Source organism: Archocentrus centrarchus, chromosome 16, assembly GCF_007364275.1.
Source record: "Archocentrus centrarchus isolate MPI-CPG fArcCen1 chromosome 16, fArcCen1, whole genome shotgun sequence".
Taxonomy (NCBI): domain Eukaryota; kingdom Metazoa; phylum Chordata; class Actinopteri; order Cichliformes; family Cichlidae; genus Archocentrus; species Archocentrus centrarchus.
Genome location: NC_044361.1, coordinates 13935394 through 13952009, shown reverse-complemented (window position 1 = coordinate 13952009; position 16616 = coordinate 13935394). Strand labels below are relative to the sequence as shown.

At 41.3% G+C, this 16616-nt stretch overlaps 2 protein-coding genes across 2 annotated transcripts; both read right to left on the bottom strand.

Annotated features, from left to right (window-relative positions):
* Positions 1-4016: 4016 nt before the first annotated feature.
* Positions 4017-9616, bottom strand: LOC115794871 (sulfotransferase 2B1-like). Its single transcript, XM_030750551.1, has 6 exons — positions 9341-9616; positions 6335-6543; positions 6120-6246; positions 5896-5990; positions 4738-4918; positions 4017-4554 (listed from the first exon to the last, which is right to left on the bottom strand). The coding sequence occupies exons 1-6, from the start codon at positions 9480-9482 to the stop codon at positions 4439-4441; spliced, it is 870 nt and encodes a 289-aa protein (XP_030606411.1). The 5' UTR covers positions 9483-9616; the 3' UTR covers positions 4017-4438.
* Positions 9617-10079: 463 nt separating this feature from the next.
* Positions 10080-16221, bottom strand: tmem147 (transmembrane protein 147). Its single transcript, XM_030749820.1, has 8 exons — positions 16122-16221; positions 15409-15511; positions 14989-15058; positions 14819-14884; positions 14589-14725; positions 13466-13550; positions 13007-13128; positions 10080-10599 (listed from the first exon to the last, which is right to left on the bottom strand). Exons 2-8 carry the CDS (start codon positions 15483-15485, stop codon positions 10446-10448), a joined length of 711 nt encoding a protein of 236 aa, XP_030605680.1. The 5' UTR covers positions 15486-15511; positions 16122-16221; the 3' UTR covers positions 10080-10445.
* Positions 16222-16616: the final 395 nt, after the last annotated feature.

Here is a 16616-nt window from a genome sequence, read left to right as displayed (position 1 = left end):
TATTGGTCAATAAACAGGAAGGAGCAGGATCCATGTCTGTCGCAGGGACCTGGAAGCTTGGATGGGGGCTCTGAGGGACCTGGGTGAGGCAGAGTTGGAGAGAGTCACAAATGAGAGTCTGAAAGACAGAAACATGCAGAGTGGAGGCTGATTGGCTCACACAAAGCAGAAAAGAATATGACTGGACTAGAGTAATGATGTCAGCACTGAGTTTGAAAGCCTGGAAAAATGAGGAAGTCATGTAAATAACAGACTATCAGCTGAGCAGCCAGGAAGCAGGCAGATGAGTGATTAGAGATCTTTGTTGAACTTACACATAAGCTTCATTTTCTGTCACCTGAATAAATTTGGTTCACAGCTACAGTTTTAGTCTTTGTATTAAAACAGGGATTGTAGACGTCCCAGTGTCTGTGCTGTAACGCCTGGTTCAGATGTTCTTGAGTCTTGCCTGACAAATACTTCCACATTACTATAACACAAAAACAATTCAAATGTACATGAACTAAAACTGATTATCTTTAGAAAAATAACTAAAAGGAGTAAACCCTGTCTGGAAACTATCTGGAACTTGTTTTAAAATAAAAACAAAACTAACTGATGACAAATGGAGGACTTTAATATCTCTGGTATATAGTTTATTCTTCTTTATGTACTTAGTGAAAGTATAGGTACATACTGCAGAAAATAGCTCAGAGGACTGTAACAGATTATAAGTAAAAAAAACAAACAAAGTGAATAATAAAACAGTATCCACATTAACTGAATAAAAATATAAGTATTTATCTTGCAACATAACCTTTGTCCACACCAGGACTCAACTGTGCTCAGATGATCACAAAAGCTGCTATTTGATCGGCTGTTGCTGCGATGGACCAACCAGAGTACCCGGAGAAAACATGCAACCTCCACACAGAAAGGCCTGGGCCCAAGGTGGATTTGAACCCAGAACTTCTAGCTGTGAAGCAACAGTGCTAAACACCACGCCACCCATCCAGAGAACAATGTGAAATAAACTAACACATCAACAATTTTACTGCCAATTTTACTACTAATCAAAATTGTAAAGAAGAACACAAATAAGAGTCATAAGGCAATGAGTCATGATAATTCTCAACAGCAGCCAATAAAATACAACATTGTATCCATATTATCATATTATATATTATTGCATTAGCAGTATCAGCTGGGCTGTTCAGTGAATGTGCTATGTTCAGCAACCTTTGAAAAACTGTACCAATTATTTTAATGACATTGCAAAACCAGAATATGGAGGTTCTAATGTGTTAGAGGCAGGTCAAGTTCAAGGAAAACATGCAATAAGTAATACAAACTGTAAACCATATATAGTAGTACCTCAGTAATCCCAGGCCATAACAACATAATAATATTCCAGTATAAAAATCTGGGTAATAAGTGAAATGTGCAATCATAAAATAGTGTGATTCAAATGAAAGGCAGGCTGTTTCACATGACATGAGGGGTATTCTTGTTTGGTACTGTGAGTCTATTATTGCCAGTTTGTCGGTCATGAGACCTTTAATGGGTGCTGTGGGTCTCCTGAATCTAAATTAATTTAATGGTCTGCACACTGCAGGAGTCAAATTTCCTTAATTACTGCATCCAATGGGGTGCAACGTTTGGAGCACCTTTGCTCTTCATCAGACAAGGAAATGCAGGGTGGTGCCATCTTAAATCACCTGTGATCTGTCATATGACCATGACCAATAAGAACTACTTCTTACACGAGACAAACAGCTGATAGATAATCTATAAGTAATACATATTGCCTTGGCATGAGTCTGAAAAATCAGTGGCTAGAAAGACAAAAAGGAAACAGGAACTAGTAAAACAGATATGAAACCTACTCACCCAAGTAACCACACTGTCACAAAAAAAAACAAACTGAAAATACATCCACAAAAACAAGCCCTCAATACACTCAGTCTTACACTGCCATCAGGTTATTCCATCATTAGGTGAAATAAAACTCCTAAAGAGCATTGCATTGTTAGAGCTGTTAAAGGGGCAACATTATGCACCACTTTATAGGAAACCCACAGATAGAAATCCACTTTCTATATGGACACTTATCCTATACCTTTAAAGAGAAGCCTCCCTTTGTCACAGCTCCACCACATGTTGCATATGTTGCTCTAATAGTGATTCTAAAAAGCAAATAAGAGTTAGAACAAGATTTTTTAAAAAGAGGATACAAATATGAGTGGGTGAAACAAATATGGATAGTAAGATCACATGTTCCATTCAATATTCACCTCTGGCTAAAGATGTGGCTACCATTATTCACAAATACTGGCACATTGTAGCTTCTGATCCTATTCTTAAGGGACACTTGACCAACCCACCATGGATTGTGTTTAAAAAAGACCCCCAATCTTAGAAACTCCTGGAGAGTGGCTGGACTCTATTCCAGTGTGGAGTTGCCCTTGGTCAAAGTTATCCCTTTGTATCCCCTTGGCTTGCTGCCTGTACGTTAGTTTTCATTAGTAGACAAGAGGGCTATGATGTCGACAAGTGCACGTGGCACCAGGACACCCTAGGTCGCAGGTCGATGATTGACTTTGTAATTGTATCACCAGAAATGCGTCCATATATTCTGGACACTTGGGTGAAGACAGGAGCTGAGCTGTCCACTGATCACCACCTGGTGGTGAGTTGGATCAGGTGCCGGGGAGGATGCTGGACAGACTCGGCACGCCTAAACTTATTGTGAGGGTGCTCTGGGAACACCTGGCAGAGGCCCCAGTCTGCGAGATCTTGAGCTCCCACCTCCAGCAGAACTTTGACAGCATTCTGAGGCAGGCTGAGGACATTGAGTCCAAATGGACCATGATCTGCACCTCCATTGTTGAGGCTGCTTCTCAGAGCTGTGGCTGCAAGGTGGTTGGTATTTGACCGCATCCCTCGAGGTATCCTGTGGGAGATGCTGCAGGAGTATGGGGTGTCTGGTCCGTTGTTGCAGGCCATTCAGTCCCTGTACAACCGCAGTGAGAGCTTGGTCCATACTGCTGGCAATACGTCAGACTTGGAGGCGGCTGGGGAGAGGGAGGCCTGGGCTTTTCTCGTTAGGCTGCTACCCCTGCAACCCGGCCCAGGATAAGCATAAGAAAATGGATGGATGGAATGATGGATAGTAATATGAAAACCCTGTGCAAGTCTAAGAATCTGTGCTCTGGCCTCAGAAATGACTGCTATACAGTACTGTGCAAAAGACTTAGTCACCCTTCATTTATTTTATCTTTTGCTTTGAAGCAGCCAATCTTTTGGGGATTAAGTGGTCATAAACAGTAGTTCTTGAGGCTTTCTGAAAGCCTTCTACAGTTTGTCTTAAAAACTTGAAGCTTTTTCGCTCATTTTCAGTCAAGTCAATATAATTGATCATTTTCAGAGGAATGTTTTTCACTTAACACTGACCTATGATTCATTCAATCATTTAAAGGCATCTAACTCAATGAATGAACATGTGTTGTGTCAATTCGTAACAGGCAACCAATTTTAAATTGTCTTTAGATACATTGTTACTGGCAGCCTGTCACAAAAACATATCATTTGTTCCTATTTCTTTAGCTAAATCTATTAAGAATGCCAACGATAACACAGTTTGACAGGCATAAAATAGTATTTTGCACCAATAATTTGATTCCCAAACAGCTATTAGTGGAAAACTTGGCATATCTCGGCATGATGTGCAGTGTGTTCTCCCATCTGAACTCGGACCCATTCTGTAAGTGCGCTCTCTTTCTCCCACTCTTTATTATATGTTTTCTATATTTTCCCCACTTACTGGAGCTCATTCTGATCCTTCCTCCTCACTCTGGGCTGTTACGAGTGTTTGTTTGGGTGTGCGCCCGGTCAACTTGGGCAGGAGCAATAAACAGGAAATGGGGGCTTGGAAGGGACAAACTACCTACCACTCGCCGAGAGATATTCAACGAGTTTCACTTGGAAAGAAAGTCAAGCCCAAATAAGCAACTTAACATTCAAAAACAAGCCCAAAAAACCGCAACCCACAACTCACGAGATTTGCAAGCAACTTTAGAAAAAAACAAGCCCAAAGCCGCTTATAATAAGCGGACTTGGCAACACTGAATGGAACCCTATCATTCGGGACGTGTCCTTCCCAGAATCTGAGCCTCAACTAGAGATTGGCCACATACATAGTCATTTTGTTGTCTGGTACACTGACTACAGATGAATGGTGATTTACAAAAATATAAAATACTGCAAAATATTTAATTGATATTTAAATATTTAATTAAAAATATTGTCATGTTTCAATAAATCACTGCATCTATTTCCCAGTTTCCTAGAAAAATATAAAGAAATGAAGGGTGGCTCAAGTCTGTGGCACAGTGCTGTATACAGGCCTTGATTTTGTATTTGCTACTCCAGATCTCTGTGTCTTTGTTTCAGATGGTGGTCAGTCCAGGCTCCATGGCAGAGAGAAGCTCTCACCCTCCAGCTCTTTGGAAATCACCGATATGAATCGGGCCAGTTGCTCTGAGCTGAAGTGGTTTTTCCAGTCTCCAACAGTACCTGACACAAAAACACCAAGATGGAGTCACATAAACAAAACAACAACTCCTGATGTGAACCGAAATCTACTCTGGGAAAAAATCTGACTATACAATTTTAATAACAAGCATATCCAGATTACCATACTATATTTGATTACAGTAGCTTTTCAACCGTGTCATAATGTAAGATATAAAACCCCACCTTTCCTTAGGAAAGGAGACTTGTCGCTGTCCATGTACACATTGGGGACCAGACTGAAGTTGGACATGTTGTTAGTCTTCATTGTCGTGAAAGAGCAATGCTCTGCTATCTTCTGGATGACTTCTTCAGTCAGATTACGCCCCAGGAAATCTGAGATACGCCTGAGAGATGCAGGCAGGTCCTGGAAGAAACACAGTTGTTAAATTATATGAAACTGTGGGTGTTTCTAAAGTTTAGCTTTTAATGAAAGCTCATGAACCCATTTTATGAGAATATTTTGAAAGTATGATGCCTATGGAAGGGAAAAGAAGAGGGGAGCAGGAGATTAACAGACGGATTAAGACTGCGGTCATGATAAAGAGCAAGCTGAAAAAAAGCTGCCCATTTACCAGTTATCTATGTCCATACGCTGACCTATGATCAGGAGTTTTGGGTACTAACCAAAAGAATGAGATTGCGGATACAAGTAGCGGAAATGAACTTTGTCCAAAGGGGGGCTAGCTTCTCCCTTAGAGATTGGGTGAAGACTACAATTATTCAGGAGAGGCTCCGAGTAGAGATGCTACTCCTCCACATTGAAAGGAGTCAGCTGAGGTGGTTTGGGCATCTAACAAGGATATCTCCTTGGTCCCTCCTGGGTGTGGTGTTCTGGGCATGTCCTGCTCTGGGGAAGATCCAAGATAAGGTGAAGGGATTATATCTCTTGGTTGGCCTGGGAACACCTCAGTGTTCCCCTGGATAAGCTGAAGAAGTTGGCTGAGGACAGGAAGGTCTGTGTTTCTCTGTCTCAGATAAGTTGGAGTGAATGAATGGATGGATGGATGGATGGGCATTGAAAGGTGAGATGTTTGAGTGGCTGAAGCAACATCTTTGAATTTCTGGCAAGACAAAAGTCTGGGCTTTGTTAGTTGGAGCCCTGTAGAGAAACAGTGGGCAAATAGTGTGTCCTAAAACACAATATTAACACAGGTAAATAACAATATTTAAACAACCCTTTCTGTCTGGAATGCAGCAGATATAGTGACAATGCAATGTTATAACATACAGTGTGTCTGGCGATTTAGTCACATAGACATGTAATATTTAGAGCCTACTGGAGCCTCTGTCCTTTCAGTGAAAATAATGAAAAACGATGTTCACACAAAATCTGTGTTTTACCTGAACCATTTCTTCATACGTAATGTACATGATTCTGTCTCCTAATGCACTGTTTCTCCAGCTCTTCATGTGGTCGGTCCATTTTCCACACAACACTGAAAATAAAAGTGACAGTTACACAGGCAACCACTGTTCTACTCTAATATAAATTGCAAATATTGATTTTCTTGTATGCCCTCAGCTGGGAATAATAAAAGCCTTAAAGCCCAGATAAGATGTCTGACCTTCACCCTCTAGAAATTTATCCATGAACTCATCAAACGTTCCTGGATCCTCAAGGAAACCGGCCATCTGATGGAAGTAGTATGAAGACACCATGATGTCCTTTGGGTTCCTCATGACATAGATCACCTACAGCACAAATACAAGACACAAAAACATACTGAGTCTAAGTCTTTCATAAATAAAGTTACAAATAGGGATATTACACAGTTATTGCCTTGGCTTTAGAGGTGTAGAAGGAAGGGGGCATGAGGCTGTAGGGAAAATGTGTGACCAGCGCCCTTGGAGATGCCAGCTTATCCACCACTAGAGCCAATCTTTTCTCTTCCAGCCATGGGACTCTGTCCCAGTTAGGAATGGTATGGATGGGGGTCAGATCCCCCCCATTTAGCACCAGTGGGAGTATCTCCTGCATCCAGATTGTACCTAAAGAAATAATAAAATAATAAATCAGTATGAGCTTCAGGCCCTCAAGTGTAACTGAATTAAAAACAAACACAATTCTGTAATGGTAATCCAATGCTGCATGCTAGCTACATTCTCCCCTGACACCACCTTGCAGTCTCATATCTCTTTCAGATTGGACCGTAAGCATAAGATGTAGTCCACCTCTGTGCACCTTCCTCCACTCTTATACATCCCCTGTGCTCCTCCCTGTTCTTGAAATACTTGTTCACTGCAAATCATTTCCATCATTTTGCAAAATCTTCTACCATCTGTATTTTTCTCCTTAACATCATACCTACCCGACACTTCCTTGTCACCCCTGCCCAACAAAGACATAAAGCACAATAAGTAGAATTAAGTAAAACTGTATTTTACATGTTGCATTTTATATATAGTAAATAGCCTATATAATACTGTAGCGATTCTCTTAGTTAGAGAGCGTGTTGATGTTGTGGGATTTCGGACTGTTCGGGAGGTTCGTGAAGGCAGCATGGAGAGAGAAAAAAGACCGAGAGCTTGCCTGTGTGTGTGTTGCTGTTCCGCTGTTGTAGTTGTGGTTGGCGTGGCTGTGGCCTACAGCAGCCGTTTTTCTGCTGCTGAATATCGCCGACTGTGGAAGTGTGTTTACAACGTTACAATACTAAATTAAAGCCGCAAGCGGCGTTAAAGGCCCTCGCCGCCTGTGCGCCCCCAAACCCCGCGCAAGCCGCCTGTGAGCCCCCACAAACCCCCAGCAACCCACCTACAAGCTCCGCAAACCCCCAGCCAGCCGCCTGCGAGCCATGCAAACCCCCAGCGAGCCACATGCAAGCCTCACAAACCCCCAGCGAGCCCTTTCTTTTGTAAAAACCGAGTTACAGCTGTTATTGCACGCCTTTCCAGTAGGTGGCGCTGTAACTGGCATTCAATAATGTCGTGCGTGTGTTCAGGAGTCGATCCTTATCACACTTGTGAAGTTTGGTGCAGTTTGGACAATGAGTGTTTAAATTACAGGAACTTCCAGTTTCCACTAGGTGGCGCTGTCACCGTCATTAATGGAGGTGTGCAGGGGTGGGTCCTTATCACAGTTGTGAAGTTTGGTGCAGATTGGACAATCAGTGTTTGAATTAGAGCAACTTCCTTGTTCCACTAGGGGCGCTATAGCTGCATTCAATAATGTGACATGGATGTGTGCAGAGGTGGGTCCTTATCACACTTGTGAAGTTTGGTGCCAATTGGACAATGAGTGTTTGAATTAGAGCAATTTTCTGTTTCCACTAGGTGGCGCTATATCTGCATTCAATAATGTCATATGGATGTGTTCAGGGATGGGTCCTTATCACACGTGAAGTTTGAGGGCAATCCGACAAAGTATATGAGAATGAGAGGCAATCGAAATGTCATGGCGAAGGATGGAAGCACCAGGCCACCAGGGCCACGCCCCTCTGCAGCGTAACATCATCATGGACTTTACTGGAAATGTTTGTGGTCAAGATACAGCTCAAAAGACGTGAATAAAGTGTGTAATGCAGAAATGTTAGGTTTTCCATTGAAAATGAATGGGGAATTGGGGGCGTGGTTATGGGGGCGGGGGTTGCAAAATGAGGCATGGGTCTGAATGAGTTTTTTGATCGGGGTCATATACAGAACGTGTAATCCAAATTTCATAATTCTAGGAGTAACTAAAATCTTGGAGCTCCATGTAAATTTTAGTTTGATTATGTAGGGGGCGCTATTGCAGGAATTGCCATTGTTTCTCCATTTATGGATTCATGGTGGGTCTGTACATAAGTTATTAAAGTTTGGGAGAAATCGGGCAAAGCACGCAGGAGTGATGACAGAAAAGGTGGGCCTGAAAAATGAAATCTCCGGGGGGCGCCGTGGAGCCCCCTTTGAGAGTTTGCTCTTGGTGATAGTAAAAAACAAAATTTTTCACCAGACCTGACCACTGTAGGGAAAATGGTGACTTTTCGTGCATGTTCAGGGGGTCAAATTTGAGGTCAAAGTGGCAGAAAGAAAAAGAAGAATAAAGAATAATGAATAACGCTAACAATTCCAATATTCCGCGTTTCCAGTCACCCTCATATATACCTTTTCGGAAACGTCTCGACATGACGCACGTCCCCATGAGGTCCGGGGTCACTTGCGACCGCGTCCTATGCGACCGCACCCCTTTTTGCACCCCCCCCTTACAATTCCAATAGGCTCCTCGCCGACCCTTCGGTTGGCTCGGGCCTAATAAGAATAAAGAAAAAGAATAATGACGAACTCTAACAAAACAATTAGGCGCGTTTCCAGTCACCCTCATATATCCCTTTTCGGAATCGTCTCGACATGACGCACGTCCCCATGAGGTCCGGGGTCACTTGCGACCGCCCCCATTTATGCACCCCCCTTACAATCACTATAGGCTCCTCGCCGACCCTTCGGTTGGCTCGGGCCTAATAAATAGCTCTCACAACAGTTGAGACACGGGTCTGAATGACATGGTTAAAACCCCCATTGCCTCTTGAATTTTACCCAGGCTTACTTAACCAGACAAATTAGTTAAGGATTCAGGGGCAGATAGACCACCGTTTTTCCAGTGGCCCGAGGGTCATACAGTACATGAGCATTCAGGCTGATGGCAGACTGCTTCTCCGCCTCCCACACTAATTACATATAAATGCTCGCGTGCACCCTCTCTCTTACACACACACACACACACACACCATGACCAAAGTCTATCAACCATGAGGTTTAGTCATGATTTTTCTGTTTAGTAAAAACTCCCTGAGTCTTGGACAGAAACACTGACCTGACTTCGGGTAGGTGACGGCCATGACGTCGTCGTCTTCAAACTTGAATTCTTGCGCAAACTCCAAAACTCTCGTCAGAGTGAGTCTCTCTGGGAAGCAGAAGTCCGTGATAGCGTAGGTACATCTCCTCGGTAGCGACATTTTTGCGAGGATTAAAACAAGGAGCCGTTTCTCAATACCCAGTTTGTACGAAGTGCCGCAAAACACCCGGGACAGAAACGCGATCTTTGTAGTTTAGTGAAGTGAACGACGGGAGCCGGCTCCCGATAGTGAGCCGTTTCTTTCTTTTCGTTCGTTTCCTTTTTGTGTGTGTGTGTGTGTGTGTGTGTGTGTGTGTGTGGTGTGTGTGTGTGGTGTGTGTGTGTGTGTGTGTGTGTGTAAGCCTGTGGTGGAGCTGTTTAAGTAAAACTGAATTAAGTTCTTAAATACATCTGATTATTAAAAGTTACAACTCAGAAATAGAGGAAAGGCAATACAAATAAATTTATTTCAAAATCAGAGAACTGATCAATCTTACAACAGGCATGTTCAGATTTTATTTATTATTATTTTTTAATTTAAACATCAGGCCTTTTCAATCATTAGAAAAAATGTACTAAATGTATGTTTTTCACTACTTTTAGATAAACAAAAAGGTAAATTTGTGGGCGTAAACTATCAATGGACTGTCATTTATTTGTTATATATTAAACTACTTTGAGCATTAATGCTGGAAAACCTGTAAAAAGAAAAATGCTGTTTACGAAGTTTCACTTTATTTGTGGTTGATCTGATACAAAAGCCACATTTTCATAAAACCAACACCAGCTTAGGTAAGCCAATCATATTACAGCTGTCTGATGTCACCACCACAGCTCTGCAGCTTCAGCTGATGGACTGAAACCACACAAGCTTCACCCTGAGAACAAGTTTTTAACGACGGGTTCAAACACTCATCACAACAAACTAGGAGAACCAGTACATGTTCCAGGCAGACCACCCAACTTCTGCTCAGTATCAACAATCATTTTCAGCCATCTTGAATGTTGTATGGTGACACAGAGACTGATGTGATATCAGCTTCTGATTCAGGACAACCCCGGTCCTATCTGGACCAAAAGACCGTCAGAGGCTTCTGCTTGGGGGCTGAGGTTTAGTTAATTGCTGTGAACCCAGAGTGACAAAGAGGAACAGTGAGCACAGAGAGATGGCCCCAGTCAGCACAGCTTCCACCAGCAACACCGTCCAACTGCCCAGCAGGAAGACGTGGACAAACAACCTGAAAACAAAACGCAGAGAAACGTGACGTTTAAATAAACAAAGCAACCATTCATTCAGAGCCCATTCATCACACAAACAGAGGAATAGTGAGTTTATTCAAAATATTTCACATATTTCTTCAAACTCTGACCCATTTTCAGCTCTGTATACTCACACCAACAAAACAAGAAACTTTTCCTTGCAAGAGTTCCTAAAGATGGCACGTTATGAAGTCATTCTTTGGAGAATTTATTTTACACTTGTACAACATACAAATTTGTGTCCAGTGTTATACTGCCATCATGTGGTATACAAAGTGAAGTGTAGCCACAACACAGTCGGTTGACCTCAGACTTGCCTGCATTTTCCCTTAAGGCACCTACTGCTTGTGAAACTTTAGCAAATTCTTTTAAGTTTATTACAAACCACACTGGATCTAATAGACTTGTACTGGTGGACTGTTGCCAGCTGAATAGCTGCTGCATCTGAGTCCATACTATGTCCTCCCTGGTGAGGTCACGATAAAGGTTGAAGGACATGTCATACAAACAAGGCTTCTGCTGCCACATTTCAAATTCATTTTTTAAAGGTAAATTTAAATCCACAAACCCGCATAACTGCATAAGATATTTTTTTACCAAATAAAAAAAATATGGAAACAGTTTATTTTGATTTTGGGATCATGTTTCCTTAGTAATTATGTTTACAATAGAAAAGGAAAAGATATTGCTAAACCATTTTTGGTTCCTTCTAAGGGGGAAAAGTGGCATATAAAATAGGAAGCTATGTTTAGATTGACAGTGAAGCCCCATTCTGCCACTACAACACCAAAATCCTCTGTTTTCTATTCTTTCAAAAATGTATAATTACTATATTAAGTTAAGACATTAAATCAACAGCAGATCACTCATTAAAACAAATTGAATAATTTAAAAATAAAGCAACATTATTTTTTTCCCCAAAAGCTATTTCAGGTATTTTATGTGGTTACTAATCTTGCGACTTAATGAGATTTTATGATTTTAAGAAGGTTTTTTTCTTTGTAAATTGATAAATATAACAGGCTTTGTGTGGACACCCTTTTGGACCCCTACACCTGGTTCAGTGTTTGAAGATTCCTACTGTGGAACATTAACGGTGGAATATTCCACTCTCACCTCAGGTGGAAGTTTGGCATTGATATAAAATGAGAGTTTTCAAATGTAGTTTAAGGTTCTGTGAATACTGGATGACAGCCACAGATGAAATGCCTGGACAGTCATTGTGCATATGCGCAGATGTTGAGCCACAATACTAACAGCCACACGTGACCTGGGTAAAGGGGTCTGGGACCCAGCAATTGATTCCTGCAGAATCTTGTCAACACTGAGTGACAGTAAACTCTGGTGGTCTGGTGAAGACCGGTATCAGCTATGCAGCCTCCGGAGGATAAAACATAGCTCCAGCTGAAGGTTACAAAGCTACTGGCACAGGCGTTAAGCACTGATGCTAACGAACGTACCAACATACACGACCTGTGCTTAAAGGCAAGGTGAAAAGGAGGCTACTGCTTGGTGCCCTTCTCCTTTATCAGGTTGCTTGTGTCACCCAGATCACACGTGTGACTTTGCTGCTTTGTGTCTCTCCTCTGCGCATGCACATGATGGATATCCAGACATTTCATTTTGTCCCTGGCGATCAGGAAGAACGAATTAGAACCTCTAGAAAAGCTCCACTGTTTTTATGTAATCTATTTAACTCCCTGATGAGGCCTTGTTCACTGAAAAGAGAGCAACTGTAAGTTCTTTTATGTTTTTGATTCCCTTCTATGTTGGAATCCCAAACATTATATTTGGATGTTTTCTGTCGATCTATATTTTTCCACAATAGCACCAATCTTCCTCTTGGTTTAATAATAGATATAGAAGTACAGATGAGGGCACACTTATTTGCCCCCTTTAAAAAAAATTTTATATCAATCTCGAGCTTTAGCAGCTCTTTTTCTCAAGTCTAAACTGATTTCTGTTGTTTTTGGCTTGCTGCTTTTCTCAAGTGACAGTTCAAGTCCTTGCTGCAGTTTTTATCCTGTGTGTAAATTGGAAGGCAACCCTCAGCTTTGACTTGATTTTACAAGCTTTGCACATATGGCTGTCCATTAAGCATGAAGCTAAAGCCAGCATGTGGTCATAAAGGCAGGAAAAGGGGAGACTGGCTCTGTGGGAAGTGTAATTTCTCTGTGCTGTATTGTGGTTGTTTGATTTTACTCCAGATACTGTGTTAAATAAAACAAAACTTAAAAACTGTAAGGTCAGTGTTATATCCTTGATATGCCCCCACAGGGTAGTTTAAATATAATATATATATTCTTGCAAGTAAAATAACAATTTTAACTTGGTTTTCACATATATCTGTGTTAAGAATGGCAACATAAAACATCCAAGACTTACTCCATTAAGAAGGCCTTGTAGACACAGAGAGCCAGCAGCACAGTTACAGGCAGCCTGAAGCTCTTTGGAAGGTCGTAGCGTGTAAACATCCACACCACTGATGCCGTAGCAATGTAATGGACCTTTATGCAGAAATAACCTCAAGTTAAAGTTTATATGTTTCTTTTACATATACGGTACTGAGCATATTCACATTCACATTATAACAATAGAGATAATGGTAATGTTAAACAGAGAAAGGGGAGAGGGAATTAAGTAGTTTAAAGTTCACATCCATCTGAACATGCAGAGAAGAACAACTGTTTTTACTGTGATACTTTCTGCAAAACTGCTATAAAGATGATTTAGTGAACAGTATGAAATGTTAATTTCACCAATGGTGAGATGGGAGTGGAAAAACAAGCACAGTCAAGGGCATGAGATACGTGAAATAAACAAGAGAGAAGAGCAGTTACTCACCAAACTAATGTTTGAGTCAAAGCTCATCTGGACGTATTTCCAATCAAACTCAATCCCTCGGGCTCCGACCCACAGTGGAAGACATCTGAGAAACCACAGCAGGATATTAACAGTGAGATATGGGACCCGTTTTCCATTCATCATTTAAAGGATCCAAAATGAAGTCAGTGATCCTGGATCAGCAGATCTAGGTTACAGCAATCTGGTTTGTTCAATTCTTTAAACCATAACAAAATTACATTACCCAGGCTGATCTATCTATCGATCGATCGATCGATCGATCGTAGATAGATATAGATAGATAGATAGATAGATAGATAATAGATAGAAAGATCCTCGATAGCTCGCATGTGTCGTGTGTGTCTATTCCTCCTTTCCCCTGTCACCACCTGTTTCCCCTTCCCCCTTCTCTGTGCCTTTCTTTGCCGTCCCCTTCACCTTCATGTTTTTCTACCCAACTTTGAGCCGGCACACTGGACTTCTCTGAGAAGTCAGACATTAATCAGGTATCGCACTCAACCACTAAAACCAATTTCTCTATTTAGGAATGTAAGTAAATAATTGTAACTCGGCATCTTAATAAAAAATGAATATGCTCTTTACAATTTTTTTCAGCTTTTTTTGTAAAAATGTAAATTTGAAAATTTGTGGATCACAAAAATAATTGTATTTTAGCATTAAAAATATAATTTCACATAAAGAGCTTGTACATGGTGGTAGATTACCCATTACAGAACACTGAACACTTTATCTTTGGCGGAGCTTTTAAGGCCGTCCTTTACCACCGTGTGACTGTATCAATCATTTCCATCCACCATGTGCTCTTCCTGTCACAGAGTTCTGCCTTGTACTGCCCTCATTTCTACTGCTGTCTGACTTTTCAAAATAAACAAAATGAGGGCAGTACAAGGACGATTGGTTAAGCAACACTGTTTAAGTTTGTCATATAATGCTGTTTACATTGATTAAAACTTCTCCGGAGCATGTTTGACCCACGGATATGTCGCCGTGACAGCATATTAAATTATTTGATTGTGCTACAACGAAAATTGGTGCACAGAAAATGGGACACTGGTGTTTAGGTGTGTAGGACATGTTGATAAAGTGAAGCGTCAGTGCTGACCTCGACATCACAAGTTCTGCCGTTGCCCAGCCCATGGCAGCCACCATGATCTTGTACTCTCCTTTTCCGGCATTACGAGACATAACGAGATGGAGACCCAAAAGGTCTGCCAGGTCCACTGTGGCTTTCATAAATTCCTGAAACACAAACAAGCACATTAGAGTCTAATGCACAAGCTAGTATTCTGTATGCTTTCTTTTCTCATGTCATTACTGTGATTAAATGCTCACCCCTATAAAGTCATATGCTCCTGCTCCTCCTTCCCATGTGGGAAAAAATGTAGCTAGAAAGAGCATCTGAAACCCAAAAGATAAGGAAACTTTACATAAAGAAGCACATAGCATTTAAAGTTTGTACTTTTTCTGCCACAGCTTAGCCTCTACAACTATGACGGTCTCACCTTACAAAGTTGGACAAACAGGTACGTTGCTCCAGCTTGGACGCATCTCCAGAAGGCATTGTACTCTGAGCTAAACAGTGAACACACATTTAATGACCGGCAGAACTCTAAACACAGAATGTCAGCAATAATGGAGAGAGGAAAGCTCTGTGTATGCCTTTAATGCACATACTGCCAAATTTAAGAGCACACTAGACAGGTCTAAGAGGATTATGTGGACCCTCTCCCAGACCGCCAGCATTTCTAAGAAGATTATTAACATTGACTTCCCCGTCTGGCAGCATTTGTTACCATAAAGAAGGAGTACATGAAAGAGGTGTTGTGAGCCCATGTTAAGTGTTGTAATCATATTAAAATATTATACTATAAAGCATTATTGACCATTATTGTTGCAGCTAACAGATTCAGACAGACACTTACAGGCCGCTGCACTTGTAGGTTATAAAGTAAGGAAAATAAGCCAGAGCAAAACAGTTCCCAAAGTGAAAAAGTGTCATGATGTCTTGCCACGAAATGCAGCTTCCTGCAAAGAAAGAAAGACAGAGGCAATTATAAAAGACTGGGTCTCACTGGGGGGAAACAACTGGATTAGTTTAAGTTAATCAAATCAACTCGTGTTATAAACCAAGCCAATCCCAAGTTCCTAGAGTCAGAGGCTGCCTTTAAATTTACAAATGAATGTCTTCAATTATATTTCATATTACAGTGACTTAACACAGAGAAGCTGCACATACCCACATCAGACAGAATGTTTGAATGAGCTTGCTCGCTGCCTTAAATTATTATCGGTTACTGTTTATTCACAGGAGCTTTATTTCCTGTGACTGAGTTTTTTGGTTCATTCAGCACCATTTCAAATCTAAACCCGTTACTTAATTTTATACTGCAAACGCATTTTACATATCTGTGTTAATAACTGCTGCGCTGACACTGCAGAGCTGCGGGGTCCTGTCATAGGGAGTGAGTACACGGTAGGTTAGCCGGCGAAGCTACATTCCCGTTCACACGGTGCGGACACGCCGCTACATCTAGCAAACAAAGCCACCGGTACCTTCTTTCCGTATGTGATAATTACTCATCCAATTCAGTTTTTCCTTTTTCCGTGACAACAGCTTTTAAAAAAGAAAACTTACTGCGTTTTAAAGAGCCCGTCGGGCGACCTCTCCAACTGAAAGAAAAACGGAAGCACGCTTAGCACCACCTCGAAATGCATCCGATAGTGTAATACCTTCCTGTAGGAACGCGACAATTTGTTCCGGGTGACTTCTGTTTTAGCAGAGGCGCAGCACAGAACTGTCTGTGCCCCCACGGCCACTACAGAGAAAAAGAGAGAGACAGCCGTGCTTTTGGTAGCAAATGTAAACTTTTTAAATATAAAGCTGCCTAATGTTTGAGGCACCTTCATCAAAAATCAACTGTAAGAAGAGAGGGTGATCTACTGTCCTAGAAGGACCCTGCTGTTATGTTATTAAGAGGACTAGAGTTGATATCAGAGCAAAATTAACTAAATAAAAATTACTCATATAATGCTAAAAGTGCCTTCATATTGTCAAGGGAAAATGAATTGAGGAAAGAAAATAGACTTTAACCTATTTCTTTAACCTGGAAAGACATCAAGGAAAGCTTAA